We start from the raw sequence: 18,050 nt of genomic DNA, 5'->3' as shown, positions 1-18,050 counted from the left end.
GAGGTACCCAGGTGCCTTCTGACGATTGATCCAGATGGCACTGGGAACCAACATCATTCCCTTTGTCCCTTTACCTCTGGGAAGGTGAAGTTAGTAAAATGTGTGTGGTTGGAAATGTTAATAAATACTATAGTTCTTCATTCAGAGCACAGGTTGTCTGGACAGGTAGTGATCAGCTCATGTTTCTGGGTAGACTTGTATTTTAAAAAGTCACTTTGCCTTTGTAACCTAGGCCTCCTCTCTCCCTGCAGAAGCTGGGTACATACTTTATGAAGTAGGTTCTCCTCTTAAAGAGGTATTTAAGTATTTTGGTATTTGGTATTCCAAATTGCCCTGAACAATCCCACTCAAGCACAGAGCCAGGTACCTGTAGTCAGATGTCTTCTGTATTTCCAGGGACTTGTCAGTGATTTTATTTCACATAACAGTTTTTCAGAGGACTCACTGAGTGTGTCTCCTAGCAAGATGATTCATGCTCAGTTCCCCTACATCTTCATCGGTGTCTATTTCCTGAGCCACTGAATGCGTAGTGTGCTAATGGTTACCTCTGTGACCTACAAATATGAATGTCTGAGCAAGTTAATACAGGGAGTTTCTTTTATACAGTCCTGTGGGGCCATACAGCAGTGTATCTGTAATGAATGCAAATTAAAAATCAACACCCGAGACTCACTTCAGTGGTGGGAACTTCCAGTAAAAGAAGTTTTTCAAACATATTTATCTTTGAGCTCTAGCAAATACCGTAAATGAGTGGCTTTTAAGGTTTTGGAGGCTTATGTATCATTCAAATGGCTTTTCCTTGTGCTGAAAAAAACAAAGTTTTTAATTGATGTGTTTAAAATTAAATTTGATGAAATTGATTCAAAAATGAGAAATCATGAATTTGCCAAATTGTCTCTTATTTTAATTATATAGCTTAATTAAAAGACTAAAGAGGACAGGCCAGTAAATTTGTGGTTTGTCATCATTTAGAAAGGGAGTTCACCCCACATCATAATTACTGATTTACTTCTTCATCACAGACCTTGAAGTCTGAGATGTGAGAACAATTGTAAGGATGTTGAGGCTCCTACAGACAACCTTGATGTTTTTATCATGTCCAGAGTAATTGTTAGGAATGATAACTCCCACAGAGTCCTCATCTCAGTGAAAACTATTTTTCCAATGTGAAATGATGGAGGAGAAACCTAAAACCTTTGCAAGAATCCACCATCTGAGTCTTGGGTGATGCTTTTAAAGCTGTTTTTTTATTTTCAGAGGATTGTCCAACAAGCTTCAGTTGTTAGTGAGGATCTTAAGAAATATGTGTCATCCTGTCATTTTTATCACAATCGCCATGTCTGTGGGAAGCTGCACTATTAAGGTTAAAGAAAGGGATGTCAAAAATTGGCCAAATGGTGGCCTATTCCAGTGAATACTACAGAGATCAGGTGAACCTGCCTCCAGGTAACAGTGTTATAGATAGGCATTTTCCTTTCCTAAACAGCTCTGGGACACGGAAGCCAATTTCTTAAAAGTCAGATTAACAAAGCCTGCTTTTGCAGATACAAAGTCGAGAGCAGCATAAAACAAGCAGTGTCACCTGGACCTCCCCACCCAGCCCAAAGCATCGTCCAGCTCTCCAGCTCTCCCCTCCTCAGAAGTTCTTCCTACTTTTCCCTTATTCTGTGTTGGAATTTTTGGCTTGACAAAAAAGGAGAACAGATGGAATCATTGGTCTTCTCCCTAAAGCTGGGAGTAGGGAGAGATGAACTAGGACTAGAGACTTTGAGTGGAGAAGGTAGAACAAGGACAGGAAGTAAAGATAGAAGGCAGCAGTGCTCCAGGTGGCCAGAAACCCAGCCTCCTTACTCTCAGCCCCAGAGACGGAGTTTTCCCAGTGTCCCTGGGCACCACACCCCTGGGTTTCCTTAGTCTTGGGAGTCCAGACTTCACTGGAGAAGGAGATTCTCCCACCAGCTTTCAGCTGCATTTTAATTTTCTCCTCTATTCAAGTTGTAAATAGCCTCATGGCGCTCCTCATTTCATTAGCTCTGTTGATAAGCTCTGCTCTGCTCTAGCAGCCTGAAAGCCTTCAGCAACTCTCCGGGGACTCCTGGTGTAACACTCAAGACAGGGTGGAGACTCACAGTAGCTGTATCTGCCAGAAAGGGTAATAGATGGTAAAGAAGAAGGACTTCATGTCAGTGTGGAGATCACCCTAGAAGTAGTGGCCCCTCCTGGTCCCAAATTCAAACTGCCTGTGAGTGGATCCTCCCCCAGCTACAAAGAATGGCTCTTTGCTTTGTATCCCCTTCATCTGCCCTCCATCCCCCTATGGAAATGCTGTCATCCCAAAGTGTCAATAAGCACACACAATATGGAATCTTCTTGCGCTGTGTGGATTCATGGCAGGGTATTGTCATGGCTAAGGCTTTTGGGAATTTTGCTTGAAGCAAAATGAAATATCAGGAGGTTTAAGCACTGATAAATGATGTTTCCTCAGAAGATGAAAGAACCTTTCAGGAACAGACCAACATATGAGACCCTAGTCATTTTAATGTGCTTCCAGATTATTCATTAGGCTCCACACCAAGCTTGGGAAGGAGAAATACAGAGATTTGGAAACCAAAGCTAGATGCTTGCTATGTCATCTGCATCACAATTGCTCAGATTATTAATCTGCATGCCAATTGAGATGAATTCTGAGCCCAGGAAGTCTTCTGAACTCTCCTTGGACACACATTTCTTAAAATCCTCACTAACAACTGAATCTGAATTCGAAGTTTCTGGATGAGTGAATATTCTTTAAAGAAGGTCAACTGTAAGTCTCCCTATAGTCAGCTGTTTACATTTCAGTTGGAGGACAGGGACATCTAAAAAAGTGTTGCACCAAACCAACAGTTTCAAGGAATAGAGTCCCAGTCCTCTGTTTAAATTAGCCTCAGGGCAAGTAACTGCAGACTGTTGAGTATGGAAGCTGCCTTTGATTAATGATCATCTTTCCTTCCAGGCCCTGCCCTATGTCTGCCTTTTGATTGCCATGCTTTTCTTCATTTATGCCATCATCGGGATGCAGGTGAGCTGGTGCATCAGGGCCTGGTGGGGGACCACTGTTGCCTAGATTGTCTCTGACACAGCAACCTGAGTGTTCAGGATTGAGGATGCTTTGAACCACATCTTGTTATCTGGATGGTCTGTTCAGGAACATCTGAGTTTATCAAATCATGGTGCTGGCTTATAAGCAGTTAGATATCTGGGTACAACAGAAGTAAAGCAAAGATAGTGCCATTGTTCTCAGCCAGAGGGATTCCCCAAAGAGACTAAAGAGGAGGGGGTAGATCTTACCATCCATTTCTCAGGATTTCTGGTATTTAGACTTGACCCAAAAGAAAGTTGGATGTTGGTTCCTCTTATATGTGGTGACGCCAAATGCATCTGAGCTAAGTCTTAACTGGCTGAAATTTATGCCTTAAGACTCATCATTGTGAATAACTTGAGAGTTCCTGGCAGCTGTCCATCTTAGGGAGACTCAAGGGCCGCATTCTGACTGATTCCTATGTCAGAGGGCCATACAACCTGCTGGACGGTTCCCATGGTTCAACACTTCCTCCCCAGTTTCAGAACTTGAGAAGCAGATCACCTTCCCATTCTGGGTATTTATGCAAGTAACTAGAGGCTGCTGAGCCGGAAGAGGCCAAAGCTCTTTCAAAGGCAATAGTTATCTGTGGTATGTAAACTACAACGTAAATAGCCAGCAGTACATCCTCTGGACCTGACAGGATACCCGGCCTTTTTGCTTGTCTCAGAAGGGCTAGCTCTCTGGCTTGTAGAGATCCCAATCAAACCCCAGCAGAGGACTTCAGTTGGCAGTCTCCTACAGCCAGGCATCTGGCTGCCTTTGGACTGCCAGCTGCCTTCTCAGCGGTGTCTGCCACCTGGAGCTGCTGTCCTGTCTCCCAAGTTGGCTGCATCAGTAACCCTTTCCAGAGCATCTCTTCTTTATGCTCCTCTGACTTGACTTCTTTCTTCTTTTAACACTTTTACTGGAGAATTTTGTTTTCCAGAAATGTCAAGCATCAGAATGAGACTTGGTTGAGAACCTACTGAGTTCTCTTTGCTGAGGATATTTCAGTAAAGATGTAGTGATGATGTCAGCAGTGTAGAAATAGAATTCCTGCTCAAGTTTAAGACTGACTTGATGATTTCTATTAGGTTCCTCCTAACTCCCCAAAATTGGATCCTAGAATTTAAATATTCTTGAACAGCCAAATGAAATGTGATTCAGTCAAGTTCTGTTTGTTCATGTTCAAAATAGCTCTTACCCCTTTTTATCTTTAAGCCACAGTGACCAAACTAACACTGTCTCCAATTCTGACCTGTTATGGATGATACTGATCCTGATGACCATGCTATTTCCCTTTCCTTGAGTTCCTCAGTGTGCCATACACAGTGGCAAATGTATGGACACATGCATACATGATTATCTAGAGAGAAGGCAACGAGAGCACAAGAGCTGACTAATGTGTTCTGAGTGATGTGAAAACATAGGTGAGTGTCACCTCCATTGATAGTTAGGGTGGTTAAGTAGCTTATAGTTTGTTCAAGTTCTCAGATAGTAAGTGGAAGAACTGAGACTTGAATTCGGCTCTGTCTGCTCCACATCCCATATTCTTAGCTCTGTACCATATCACATCCCACCAGACAGGTAAACACAAATATTTAATCTTTTAGTGGGAGGTAGGAGCTATTATGAAATTGTGGTCTTTACATTAAACTTCAATGTCAACCTCCTTAGACCTCTCCAAAAAATAAGAACTCTTTTTGTTCTCCAGAGACTTGAGTATCATTTCTACCATAGACTTACCTTTGATAGGCTGTTACCATTGCTGGTCCATGACAGAGACCCAGCACCAGGCACCTCTGCATTTGGTACTAGAGAGACTGTATCAGACATAGTTACCACAAAACAGAGGTCTACACAAATAGACAAAAGGGTGGGAGAGAAACTTTTAGATAGACATAAATGGCAACTAGATGTATCCATGAGAAGAACTGTTATTCCAAACTTTCCAAGGCTTCTTGGGAGAAGAGACCTTTGTTGAAGAATCTGAAGATGTTAGGAAGAAGTGATGAGCTGCATGTGAGAAGGATCCCAGGGTGACAGGCTGTTAGAAGTGAGGTGAGGTTTTCAGCCTTAGCTCTGCCACTGACCAGTAGGCAAACTTGATCAAGTCACTGAATCTCTCTGGGCTTGGACTCCTTCACCAATACAGGGGAGAAGTTGCTTAGATCCTCTCCCATGTCTTTTTCTGTCAAGTTCTCTGACTCTAAGTGTAAATGGATTTAAGGCTATACTCATGAAATTTGCTGAAGCAACCCTTCTTTCTCTTCCAGGTCCTTTTGATGTAGGAGATTTGGTTTAGACTAAGCAAAGTCTAAGTGAAAAGAAATTTTAAAGACTACCTTTGTAATCCTACATTTTTGACTTGAAAATTATCTTAGAAAAAATTCAAAAGAGCTGTGGTTTCTTTGACTGTTGCACATAAAGCATGTGCAAAATTGCAGTGTGCCTTTCTACAATTCTTGATGGGATGGATATTTGATAAAGCAATTAATGATGATTCTGTGGGAACCGTCATAGGAGGACACAAAGCCCTGTAAATTGTGTATATTTGATGGATCAAGGATAATCCATTGATTCTGAGCCAGGAGAATGAAAAGAAAAGGAGATTTGAAGGGGACAAGAACATAAGACAGTTTCCTCCTGGAGTGTCCAGAACTAATTAGATTTGATCACATGGGTGGGATTTTTTTTTTTATGCAATTATTTCTCTGAAGGCCCTCCACCTTCCTTCCCTCTTTCCATTCTCTCCTTTGCTGCCTCATTTGCCACCTCCACTCTCCCTGAGACAAGTAGTATTTGGGTTTTGAAAAACAGCTTTGAGAACAAATTCCCAAAGCAGGTGTCAGTGGGAGTTACTTGAGCAAAATAGCTGGGGGCAGAGATTGTTCCTCAATTGCACATTCTAAAAACTGTTAGGGGAAAAATGTGTTCCATTTAGCAGACATTGGATAAACTAAAGCATGCTAAATGTGGGCTAAAAATTGTCTCAGATGGCTGGAAAAAGTGACCCAGGAAGCCCTCAGTTGTACCAACACTGACTCATGAGAATAAATCCTGTAATCTGAAATGTAGTGGAGGAAGACTGTGTGTGTGTGTGTGTGTGTGTGTACGCACGCCAGCCTTCTCAGAGAAGGCTTGGGTTTGACCTTGCTCTGGGGTGCCTATGGATAAATATCTTTGGGGGGTGGGTACCTCTTTTCTCATGAATTTTCACAGTGACCACAGTCCAGCAGCAGATTAGCAAACCTCCCTCTACTGCTAGAACTGGCTATCATTTCCATTTTTCTTTTCTAAGTGTCCAGTTGTCCTGACTTTCTCCATGCCATTGTCTGAACTTTGTTTCAGCTTTGGCATAAATGGTCACTTTGGGATAGAATGTGGGTCTCTGAAGGATGCTGTGTTTATGCATGTGAATATGTGCATGTCCATTCTTACGGACTTAGATTACTGAAATATATTTCTATCCAGAGGGTCTAATTTATATGTATGGCAGACAGATATGTCCCTCTCTGATATAAACTGCTTGCAAATTCCAGAGCAGCATCTGCCCAAACCATAAATGTTATTTTTGGCAAATATAGATATTCCCATCATGAACCAGAGAGAGAAAGAAAGGGTGACCTTCCCTGTTCTCCTGTTGTGGGATAAAGTCTTTGACAGACGGCTCGAGTACTGTGGTGACAGGTAACAAGGGAATAAAAAGACTAAATTAGGTGTGGGAGGAACTCCATGCAGGCACAGTGATCTTTCAATTACAAGACTTTGTGCTCTCTGCTCAGCCTGGCACTTCCAGTGTTAGCCGCCTTCAGTGCACTGCTGTGGTGGGGAAGACCATGAGTCCTCCTACCAGGCTAAAAGTATAGTGTCCCCAGCTCTTTGGGTCTGAGCCATCTGCTTCCGGGATATGCCATCAGGAAGTCACACAGGTGGCTTCACGCTCCCCCAGGTGCATCTGATGGCCCATGCTGGACAGGCAGTTCAGCGATGCTCATTGCTTTCTGTTGTTTTTCTCCCCAAGGTATTTGGAAATATAAAATTAGACGAGGAGAGTCACATCAATCGGCACAACAACTTCCGGAGTTTCTTTGGGTCCCTCATGCTACTCTTCAGGTACTTGGATACGTAACTGTTCTATCTGAAGCCTCTTGACAGAGGGAAAGTTGGGAGCTGTCAACCCATGGCCCACTTCCCTTTGTCCTGCTCCTTCTGCTCCCATTGGGATATGTGGAAGGGGGCAGGGGACAATGCCTTTGCCAAACTATCCCGTGACAAAAGGAGGTTTCATCAGTGACTCTGACTCAGTAGCTAGTTTGCGCATTTCAACTTGAACATATCCTCCAGGGGTTGGGGAGGGGGAGACAAGGACAGTTTGTGGCAGGCCGACTCCATTTTAGAGCTGATACCTTAGGTGGCTAGGTTAGTTTAGAGCCCCACTGCTGTCCCCAGTGTCAGTAGAGACTCCTCAGCAGACAGAAGCAGTGGGTGGGATGCACAACCCAGGAGAGGGCATTGGCATTTTCATGTCTGCGTGGAAAGCACTAGAAGGGCCACGTGTGTAAGAAAGGAGCCCACAGGGCCTATTGCAGGGCAAAGGATGGGACAAATGGGAAACAGGCCTGAGGGAGGGCCAGGGCAAGCTGATGTGCTCCTCCTAACCACACTGTCTCTGGCTCAGGAGTGCCACAGGCGAGGCTTGGCAGGAGATTATGCTGTCGTGCCTTGGGGAGAAAGGCTGCGAGCCTGACACCACCGCCCCGTCAGGGCAGAATGAGAATGAGCGCTGCGGCACCGACCTGGCCTACGTTTACTTTGTCTCCTTCATCTTCTTCTGCTCCTTCTTGGTGAGCAACGTCGTGGTCCTGTTCTTGCTTGAGGTGTAGCCTGTGCCACCTGCCCCAGTCTGTCTGATGCACGCCTTCCTCTTCTCTCCCCGCTGTCTTCCTTCCCTCCCCTCAGACTCCAGCCCATGTGAAAGGATGGGTCCTCCTCCAGAGGACTCTTGGAGGTCAGGATACTCCTTGGGCTCTGGGTGGGTGACTTTTGTTGGTTGATGAGTCTTTGCCACCTTGTAGGGAAGAACTGTTGTGAGCAGGGAGAAGGCTTCAGGCATTCAGTGACTGTACACTGTGGACTCCGCAGTGACCCAGGGCAAATCTGTTCTCTTTTGTACCTCAGGTGTCTTATGACTACAGCCAGGAGCACTTTGCCCCTCTCTTGGAGTTTTGAACTATTTGAGAAAAAGCACTTTGGACAAAGAAGGTGACAGGATTAATAAGAGTAGAGTGATAATGTTCAAGATGACAGATGTGGTTCTCTCCTTGAAAGAATTCCCCACGCAAAGACACTTTGCCGGGAGAATTCCAATTTTATTGCAAAAGGCTGTGTGCTTATATAGAACTAAGGGGAGATGGTAGGGCTTAGATAAATGGCAGGCCACCCGTTTATTGGCAAGTTCTTCCAGATATCAGCTCCGGAGCCCAGGAATTAGTTCTTATTGGGGCTAAGGTTCCCCGCCAGCGAGATTTGAAATTGGCGCCGGCGGGAGAGTTCACACGGGGCGGGAACTTTTCGCACCACTGCAGAAAAGAGGAAGGTCGGAAGAAGAGGTCCTTAGGCGCCATGTTGGGGTTTTTCTCTGGGGTGCGGCTGCCGTTTATACTTTTCCCAAAACTCCTGACATGTCATCAGATTTGATGACAACTGGCCAGCTTGGAGGTGTGAAAGGATGGGGTTCTTTGTGTGACAGTAAATACTAAGTGCGTATGTGGAGCATACCCACTTAGAAAGTGGTGAGAGTCCTAATGCCGCTGTCTCTCTTCTTTCTTTTGAAGAAAACATGAGTCCCCAGCATCCAGAAATTTCTGCCTTGTACATCAGACAAGCAGTGGTAAACAGAGTAAATGTATAAGGTGCTACCAGATCAATAAAAGGGTCATCGTGCTGTTTCTGGCCACTCTGACCTGCCTCAGCTCAGCCTCACTGCTCAGGCCACTGGCAGTACAAAAAAATCCCAAACTAAAACAGTGTTACTGCTGAAAAGTGGTCGGGTCCATGGCCTTGCATCAAAAGGCAAGTTAACCGTCTCATGTCCAGGCATTTCCACTCTTTGTAGTGATCACAGGGGGCAGTGCCTTCCCGAGGTCCAGCTCTCTCCAGTGAGTGGGAGGGGCTTGCAGGCAGGTGGAAGGGGGGGGGTCACAGGTTCATGATACAGGGAGTGAGCCAGCTGCAGCCTGGGGGAGCCCCTCTGTGGCCTTGGCTTCATTTATATATTAGCCTTGGCCAAGATGCCTTCCTTTTCATAGTATCTTTAAAATGGGAGAAAAAAATGGCTGGGTAATGCAAATTTTATGCACAGTGAACTGATACATGTGTTTTAATACACTTCCTTCTTGGGAGTGAAACATCTTGCCATGGAAAAATAACAAGACAGCATCCTGTTTATAAATCTAGAAGCATAATGTATGAGGAAAATAACTGAAAGAAAACAGAATGTTGTTATTAATTGGAGTTTTAAGTTTATTTTTTCACACCCTTGGCACATTTTTATCAAGTGACTGTTAAAGGCTGGCATTGTGCTAGGCACTGGGATAGAACTGTCATCAAGGTTCATTTCCTCAGTTACCAATAGTCAAAAGAGGAAAGTCAGGTTACAGGGTATGAGTGCATCGGTAGGGGTGAAATGGAGCAGAAAGAAGGGCATGCGGACATCCCAGTTTTATCCTACATGGTTTAAGTGTTTAATAATAAATATTTAAAAGAAACCAAAGATATAACTGGAAAATTAATTAGAGGCTATAAAGGTACTTTTAGAGTTTCAAGATAGAGGGTGCTGCATAATTCACATTAATGTTATTTTTAATGAAGCTATATTCAGTACAAGATGACCTGCTCTCAAATCTCAGCTCTATGTGAGACTGAGTTTGTGACCTTGGGAAAGTCACACAACTTCTCAGCTGAGACCATTCTTCAGAGATTGCCTGATGCACAGCCAGCCATTGTACTGGGGGCTCAGAACACAAATGTGGATCAAAGCACTTGTTTCCTTGAAGGGCCGGTGGTAAACCTGCCTCACCAGGATGAGAGTGAGCATTAAAACAAACAATAGGTGTGAATGCACCAGGCACTCTCTTGAAGACTGTACAAAGGTGAGGTAACAACGATGCAAATATTTTTGTCAACAGTAACAATAGGTACTCTGTAAGGAGCACAAAAGAAATCTGTGCATATATAGAGAACTCTTTATAATCCAAGCAGTGGTTGAATAAATTCACAATGGCTCCAATCTCAGTGACAGAAACAAAAGCCCATGTTTGGATAAAGTTTACCTCCATGAGACAGAAACCCCCAAATAGCAGCAGCTTAACCAGGCGGGACATTGATTTCCCTCTCATGTGAGTAGAGTCTGAAGGAAGGTGGACGGGCTTGTTACGGTGGCTCTACAGAGCTGTTAGGACCTACTCATGCCTGCGACACCCCTAGGGAGTGTCTTCACCCTTATGGCAAGAGAAGACAAGCAGACCACCAGCCATCCACTTCTGTTTGAGGTAGCAGGAAGGAGTGATAGAAGAGACTGGCTATTAGTTTGGAATGCACTCTCTTCATGTTGCAGAGGGGACTGTCCAACCATGTCCTTCCTAGACTTTCCTTACCCTGTCTGTGTATATGGCACCTCTGTGTATACGGCAGCCATGTAACCTGGGAATCCACCTGAGAGCGTCCTGTTTTTCATCCCACTGGCTGGTTAGTCTCTATCGGAGAACTGCGAATAACAGAAAGCACAACTGACCCAGCCGAAGCAAGATGGGATTTTACAGGCTCATGGCAGTGAGGTGTCCTGGGCAGGCTGAAGCAAGGCCTGATATGGGGCTCATATGACATTGCCAGGATGAGCTTTCTCTGTTTATAGGTTTCTTCCTCTACTTGTTTCTCAAACACTCCATCTTTTGGTCCCTTGATGGCTGCATCAGCAGCTGTAGACCTCATATCCTTACATGCTAGTCTTTTATTCTTTTATTGGCTTTGATTGGGTCACGAATCACTGCAGCCCAAGGAAGTAGGATTCAGTGACTGGGTCATAGCATGGTGCCCATTGAACCACACTAACTAGGAATAGGCAAGAACCTATGCCAGAAATATTGTCATTAGGGGCTGGGCACCCAAGAAACAAAATTAACTGCTGGTCATCAAGTACTAAGGAGTCCAACTTCATTAACTCTCTAATCCTGGTTTTGCTCTTCTCCTGGCCTCTGGCTTGATTCAGAAGCACCACAAGACCCTCCTGCTGGTCTCCTGCCCACCCCTGCACAGTTACCAAGGGTTCTTTCTGAATGTGCATGTCCCTTGGTCTTGCCTCTGTTTATACCCCTTTCGTGGCTCCTGTTGCCTGCATAATAGTCTAGACCACAATTCTGCAAATGATAGCCCATGGGCCAAATCTGATTTGCCACCTGCTTTTATATGGCCCGTAAGCTAACAATGTTTTTATATTCTTTAGAATTGGGGGAGGAAAAAAAAAGATGAATACTGTTTCATAACATGTTGAAATTATATGAAATTCAAATTTCAGTGTCCATAAACAAAGCCTTCTTGGAAAACGGCCATGCTCATTTGTATCCATACTGTCAGCTGCTGGGTACTAGGACAGTGGAGCTGAAGAGCAAGGCCTGTGATATGCGCTATTGTCCAGGTCACCACTCTTGGTCTAGACTTTCTAATGAGGTTGATGAGATACCAAGGGCTGGTGACTCAGCCCTTGGTCCCACTACTCTGCCCTCCTTACCGATTCCTGGAGGGTCCCTGTCCCTGCCTATGTCTGTGTTCTCTTCCATTATGCTGCCTCTACCTAAAATATTGCCTTATAGACCTGTGTCTGTCTGATAAGTAGGGCTTGATCTCCCAGGACTCAGTTCAAGAATCTTCTCAGCTAGGAAAAGTTGCCTTCGTACTCCTTTCTGTCTCCACTATCATCTGCATGTACTGCTTTCATGGCTCTTGCAATTTGTAACATTTTTATGTTTCCAATACATCACTGTCTTTTCTAAATACTATGTAATTCTGCAAGAATATTCAAGTGATACTATCTAGTGAAGGCCTTGGGTGCTTCAAGCAGTGTTCTAGGCCTGGAAATGTGTCTCTGAAGGGTGGGCTGAGCAGACATGTGGGAGAACAGGGTCCGGGAAAAGCTGCTTCAGATCCACGAAGAGCTGCTTGTCCTCATGCAGTCGGCCACCCCCTCAGCTCTGAAACCTCTCACCAGTTCTCTTTCTGGGTCCTTTCTGTAGAGCAAGAGGTGAGGAGGGAGGTTGGAGAGGGAAGATTGGTATCAGGCCTTGACTTTCTCTAGGCTTTGAGAATGCTGAGGTTGCTACCTCTGTTCTGCCACAAGAACAATTAAATAAATTGAAGAGATAATAAAAGTGGCTATGGAGTATTTTGCAAATATGAAATGGCATAGAAAAATGAAAACATAATGCTCACATGATGAATGTGCAGTATGAATAATGAAAAAATGTTGCGTTCAGCAAGATTGATGCGCTTTGCTAGGAGTTTCAGTCTTAACACACTTTTGAAATCTTTTATGTGCCTTGAAGCTTCTTTTTTTTGCTTCCTGAGCTCTGCTTTAGGTTGCTCCTAACTTCTCTTCTCCCCTGTGCCCTTCAGATGCTCAACCTGTTTGTGGCTGTCATCATGGACAACTTTGAGTACCTGACTCGGGACTCCTCCATCCTGGGGCCTCACCACTTGGATGAGTTTGTTCGCGTCTGGGCAGAATATGACAGAGCGGCATGGTGCGTAGGCCTCTGGGCCACCCAGAGATCCAGGGTCTATGGAGTTCTCAGGGAAGAGGTTGGCATTGGAGCCACCCAAATGTTTACCTATTATAGAAGGAGAGGAGACTCCTCTTTGTGGTGGCCCATGGAGAGGCCTTGGCATTGGACTAGTCCTCAGAGGCTTACCCTGTGCTTCTTGACCCTCTTTCCTTCTGTAACAGGCTTGACTTTGCCAATCTCCTCAAAGTTCTCATGTGGATTGTTTGGGTCCACTCCCAGAGGAGCGTCCAGTAATCTTCCTTCTCTTCTTGCCAATGCTAGTGGACTCTTTTGAGTGACCAAAGGGTTTTATAAGGATTTTCTAGCTCGGAGAGACATTTATTTGGTCACCATGGTCAGTAATGTTTACCTCCCTCACCCTGCTCAACAGATACAGTTGGATAAACTCTGAAATTGTACACTGAAAACCAAACAAGTTCTTTCAACTGTTCTCTTGAGCACTTATGGGATTTTAATTATGTGGAACTGAATTAAATGGCAGGAATTGGCAGGGATAATCTATTTTAAAAAAATCTTTCTTACTGTTTGGAAGTTCTGAAGTGATGTTACTTCTTTTGGGCTTTAGAACAGGGGTTAGCAAACTACTGCTCCTGGGCTAAGTTTGGTCCACTGTTTGTTTTTTGCCAATAAAGTTTTATTAGAGCATGGCTGCACCATACACATATGTATTACCTATGGCAGCTTTCACACTAAAAGGGAGAGTACAGTGTTTGACAAAGATGATATGATACTCAAATTCAAAATATTTTATTATCAAAAGTTTATTGTCAAATGAGTTTGCCAACCCCTGCTTCAGAGTACAAAGTTAGCCTTTTGGCACTCATGGTTGAGGGTGACATTTCTATGAACTTTTCTGACCCAGGTCATCTTAGCTTCTGGGTCATAACTTATCATTCTATCCATTCTGGTCCCCCTCTGAAAATACTACAGGAGACATTGTCCTTCACAGGAATGGACCACGTTGCTTCCACCTGGAACTCCCTTCATAATCTAAGATTCATCCCCCTGGGAGGCTATCGAACTTGGGTTACTGTTTTGGAGGTTGAATGGGTGAATTGGAATTTCTCCTCTCCTTTAATTATTAATAACTTAGGGCACAGAATTATCTGAATTCACTACTGTTACAATGACTGAGCGACAGCTTTTCCTTTCTGGGCTCACATTCCAGGATATAACTCTTAGAAAACATAGGGCAGTGGCAGGGGTGGGGGGTAAAGTGCAGCCAGGTCTGCGTCTTTCACTTCTGCAGCTTTAGACCCATCACCAAACTACTCTGAGCTGCCTCAGCTGCCAAGCAGTGATGTTACCTACCTACCTTGAAAGATAGTCACAAGGATGATATTGCATCGTGCACGCTGTTATTGTACCCGATGATATGGAAATGCAAGTTGGAAGTAAGGAAAGTCAGCTTCTATAAAGTGTGGAGAGTTTGCTGGGGCTGAACTCAGGTCCAGGTCTGCACTTGGTCACTTACCAGAGTAAAGAGAAACCATTGGCTCATAAAGGAGTTCATTGCTCATCTAGCCTCACTTTGGTGTCCCAGGCTCCCAGAAACCCCAGCTTCCTTTGCTTTCACAGGATCCAAATGCCATGTGCGTTAAACATGCTCCTCCTTGCTCATTCCAGCTGCTGGGAAGAGACAGTGCCATGAGGACTTGTCGTAAGGCTCAGACACATGAGCTAAGCAAATATACATAGAACCTCTTCTGTTTTACAAAGTTACAGTGTACCTCATTTGGGTTAGTTTCCTTAGCTTTCTGTATGAAATGGAGGGGAGTAACAAAAGTACAATGAACCAACGTCTTCAAAAGGAAGATGCATACAGGTGGCAAAAGACATTGGCCTGTTGCTACTGGTAACCCACCTACTTCCCAATTTCATTAAGGAGTCAAATAAAAGACTATATGGTCAAATTACATCCCCTCAAGAGGTGAGCGATGTGGAAGTACTGACCAACTGCTCTCTGGAAGAATTGGAAGTTTGGATGCCCAAATCAAGAAGAACCCAGACATAATGAATCCAGGACATGGCACCCATCTCAACACGCCTGCCAGTATGGACTGGATGTTCAGAGGTGGAGATACCATATTTATAATCTCCTGTGAGACCCTTGTCAGTTTCAGGTTGGGTCCAGGTCTGCAGATCCCTGGTCATGCCTTGTTCTTGCCCATGATAGGAAAGATGCTTTCACCATTGAAAATTAGTCAGTTGTTAATTCTGTCCCTTCCACAGGAAGCCCGAAGTTCACAAAAGAAGGCTTTGGTAAGACAAGTCACCTTGTTCCTGGAATTCTGGTTGGACCCAATCTGGATTCTGGGTGGCAGGAATGGAGCTGGGGAAAGAGTATCCAGGGCTCCTCCCAGGGAGCTTTCAGAACGTGGATCCCAGAAGGCTTTCACAAGTAGAGGAGAGCTTGCCCGGGCTGCACTCAGGAAAAATGTGTTTCAAAGAGAATCCAGGCCCTTTGCAAATTCTCTCGTGCCAACTGTGCTCCTTGCTAATTAGCCTAATGGGAAATTTGTCTCTTACAGTCTGCAGAAAGACACTGACTTCCCATTGCCCCTAATAGGCGGGTCTGAGTAACTGACTATAATCAGTGTCTGTTTTCTGAAAAGCAAACCATTCTGCAGTCTGGTTTGCAGCAGCCCAGCATCGGCTCTGGAATTCAGGCAGAGGCTCACGGGCTGTCTTTGTTCTTAGAAGCCTAGCTAGAGGCAGGGCTGTGACTGCACCTGGCCAAGTATGGGCCATTTAGGTGTATCAGGGCGCTCTGGGGCTCTTCTGGCAATGGATGAACTCTGATTTCCTGAGACAACTGGGGCTCTACCATTTGGCAAGGTGATGGTTCTCTGGTGCTACTGTTCTCTGGTCTGGCTTTGCCTGGCCCAAGAAAAGAGGCTGCGCTCATTTCTCCCAGTCTCCCCTTTAGGGCAAGGCTGTCATTTCTTTTCCACCCTTCTCTGAGTATCCTATTAACCCACCTGTGCTTCCTTTACAGCGGCAGGATCCCGTATAAGGATATGTACAAATTAGTGCGGGTGATCTCGCCACCTCTGGGCCTGGGAGAGAACTGCCCCTACAGGGTGGCTTGCAAGGTTTGCTCCCAGTCCCCAGCCATGACCTGTGGTGGGATGCAACATCTAACCCCTCCTCTCCGTCCTCTGCTCCACCACCACTGCGCCACATGAGAGAACCTTCATGTTGCTTTTCTTTGAGTTTAAAGAGGTCCAAACCCTCCCAGAACCAGCAGCTGTTACGTAAGCAGAAGGGCACAGTTGGTAGGGAAGGCAGAAATGAGTTCAAGACTTAGTATGAAGGCCAATTTGATATCTCACTTTTATTCACATGCACACACATACGCATCATAACATGTACAATCTGTTCTACCTTATTTTGCATTTAACCACAGGGACCTCTCCCTCCCTCTCCCCCAGCAAATGCAGAAATCTTTTTAATCTATTGAGGAGTTATGTCTCTGGAGACGGAGAGGCCTCATTTTTAGCTAAATCATGTCATTGTCTCATGTATAATGAATCACAGTATGACTTTGGCCGTCCCTATCTCTGCCTACCCTCCCAGGTCCTGGGTGCTTTGGCCAGAAGTGACCATAAAAGCTATAGGTGGTGCATGCCTGGAATCCTCCCGAGTGTGCAACTCGGAAGGATGAGACGGGAAAGTCAAAAGTTCAAGGCCAGCCCGCACAACTTAGCAAGACCCTGTCTCAAAAAAGGGGTGGAGATATAGCTCAGTGGTTGAGTGCCTTTGGGTTCAATCCCCAGTACTGAGGTAGGGAGAAGCTAGAGGACAAAAATGAGGTGAGAAATAATAAAGAATTAGGGCAGCAGGTAAGCAGAGGTGAAGGAGGCATAGATTTTGGGATATATTGGAGAGTTTAATAGCTCTGAGAATTCTGGATGGCCTCTGTAGAAGATGAAGGGCCACTGAGGGTCCTGCCATATATAGTTGTGAGGGCACTGTCACCATTGCCATGTCACTTCTGTTGCTTAGACCAAAGATATTGTCCAGGGGCACATAGGACCTCCCTTTCAAACTGCCATACCCTGGGAACTTTCTACATCCCAGTGGCTCTACAGTGTAGAGCCATCCAAAGCCAAGACTGCTAGACAAGGAGCCCTCTCCTGGTGCTGCAGGAGGGACACATGGACTCCCTCAGGCAGAGCCCTGCCCAGGCAGCTGGAAGAGGCCCCAGGCTCAGGAAGGAAGCCTACCTGGGCGATGGACGGAGCTAGCTTGGGCTGGTGACACAGTGGTTCAGTGCTCGGGAGGCTGGACAGCTGCCTCTGCCTGAGACTCTTTAAACTCCGCCCTGGTGAAACCTGCAGCCGCATGTGGGAGAGCTGGGAGGGCAGCATGGCATGCAGATGCTCTTCCTCCTCCTGGTTTTGTTTCTTCTATCCCCAGCATGCCGTCAACCTGGTGCATGCTGGGGAATAAAGAGCCCTCTTGTCCACAGAGCCAGGTGGAAGCAACAGGCCGACTCTGACAAGCAGCCTCAGCCCACCACTCAGCGCGAGCCACCGCCTCCTGCTGCACACACACCACAGAGGGGGGATACACGACGTTCCGCCTGTGGGTTCAGGGGAGGAGAGAGGCCTGACTTCCAGGCCAATGTCCCTGTCACAGCCTGGGACCAGAATTCCCACCCACGGCTGGAGCACCGTCTATCCGGTTTATACCGCTCACACACAGCCCTGGGAATTGAAAAGTTTATACTGCTGGGGGCAAACAGGACCAGCAGGGAAGTCAGGGTAAGGCTACTGGAAGAGGAATGAACCAGTCCCCGTCAGTGCCTTCTGACAGTGTCAGCAGGACAAGAGGTTGCCACTGGTGTTCCCGGGTCTGTGTGGGGCGTGATATAAATCCGCACCAGGATGGAGTCACATGTATGATTTGCCTTGATTAACAGGTTTCCTATTCTTCTCCTGTTTTGTCCATTTTGTTTTTCTTCTCCTGTTTTCTGTATTGTTTTGTTCTGGCTCTCTGGGAATGCCTGTTCTCCTCTCCTACCTGTCTGCATCCCTGCCCCCCGCCCCGCCCCACTTCCTCACCTCTTCCTGCCACCCCTCCCGCCCTACCCCCTCCTGTCCTGT

At 45.6% G+C, this 18,050-nt stretch overlaps 1 protein-coding gene across 10 annotated transcripts in view; it reads left to right on the top strand.

Moving 5' to 3' along the window:
* Cacna1e (calcium voltage-gated channel subunit alpha1 E) overlaps positions 1–18,050 on the top strand; it is a 367,641-nt gene that overhangs the window by 322,495 nt on the left and 27,096 nt on the right. For 6 of the 10 annotated variants that reach the window (XM_048809891.1, XM_015491735.2, XM_015491733.2 and 3 more), the window contains 4 exons: positions 2,993–3,058; positions 7,125–7,216; positions 7,782–7,947; positions 12,770–12,897. In XM_048809891.1, coding sequence (XP_048665848.1) covers positions 2,993–3,058; positions 7,125–7,216; positions 7,782–7,947; positions 12,770–12,897 — 452 coding nt within the window. Of the gene's footprint in view, positions 1–2,992; positions 3,059–7,124; positions 7,217–7,781; positions 7,948–12,769; positions 12,898–15,937; positions 16,035–18,050 lie in introns of all 10 variants that reach the window. The other 4 variants (XM_048809893.1, XM_048809892.1, XM_048809888.1 and 1 more) reach the window with 1 other exon arrangement.

The sequence above is a fragment of the Marmota marmota genome, unplaced genomic scaffold (genome assembly GCF_001458135.2).
Source record: "Marmota marmota marmota unplaced genomic scaffold, marMar, whole genome shotgun sequence".
Taxonomy (NCBI): domain Eukaryota; kingdom Metazoa; phylum Chordata; class Mammalia; order Rodentia; family Sciuridae; genus Marmota; species Marmota marmota.
Note: the sequence above shows the minus strand (reverse complement) of the source record. Positions and strands in the feature narration are given on the sequence as shown.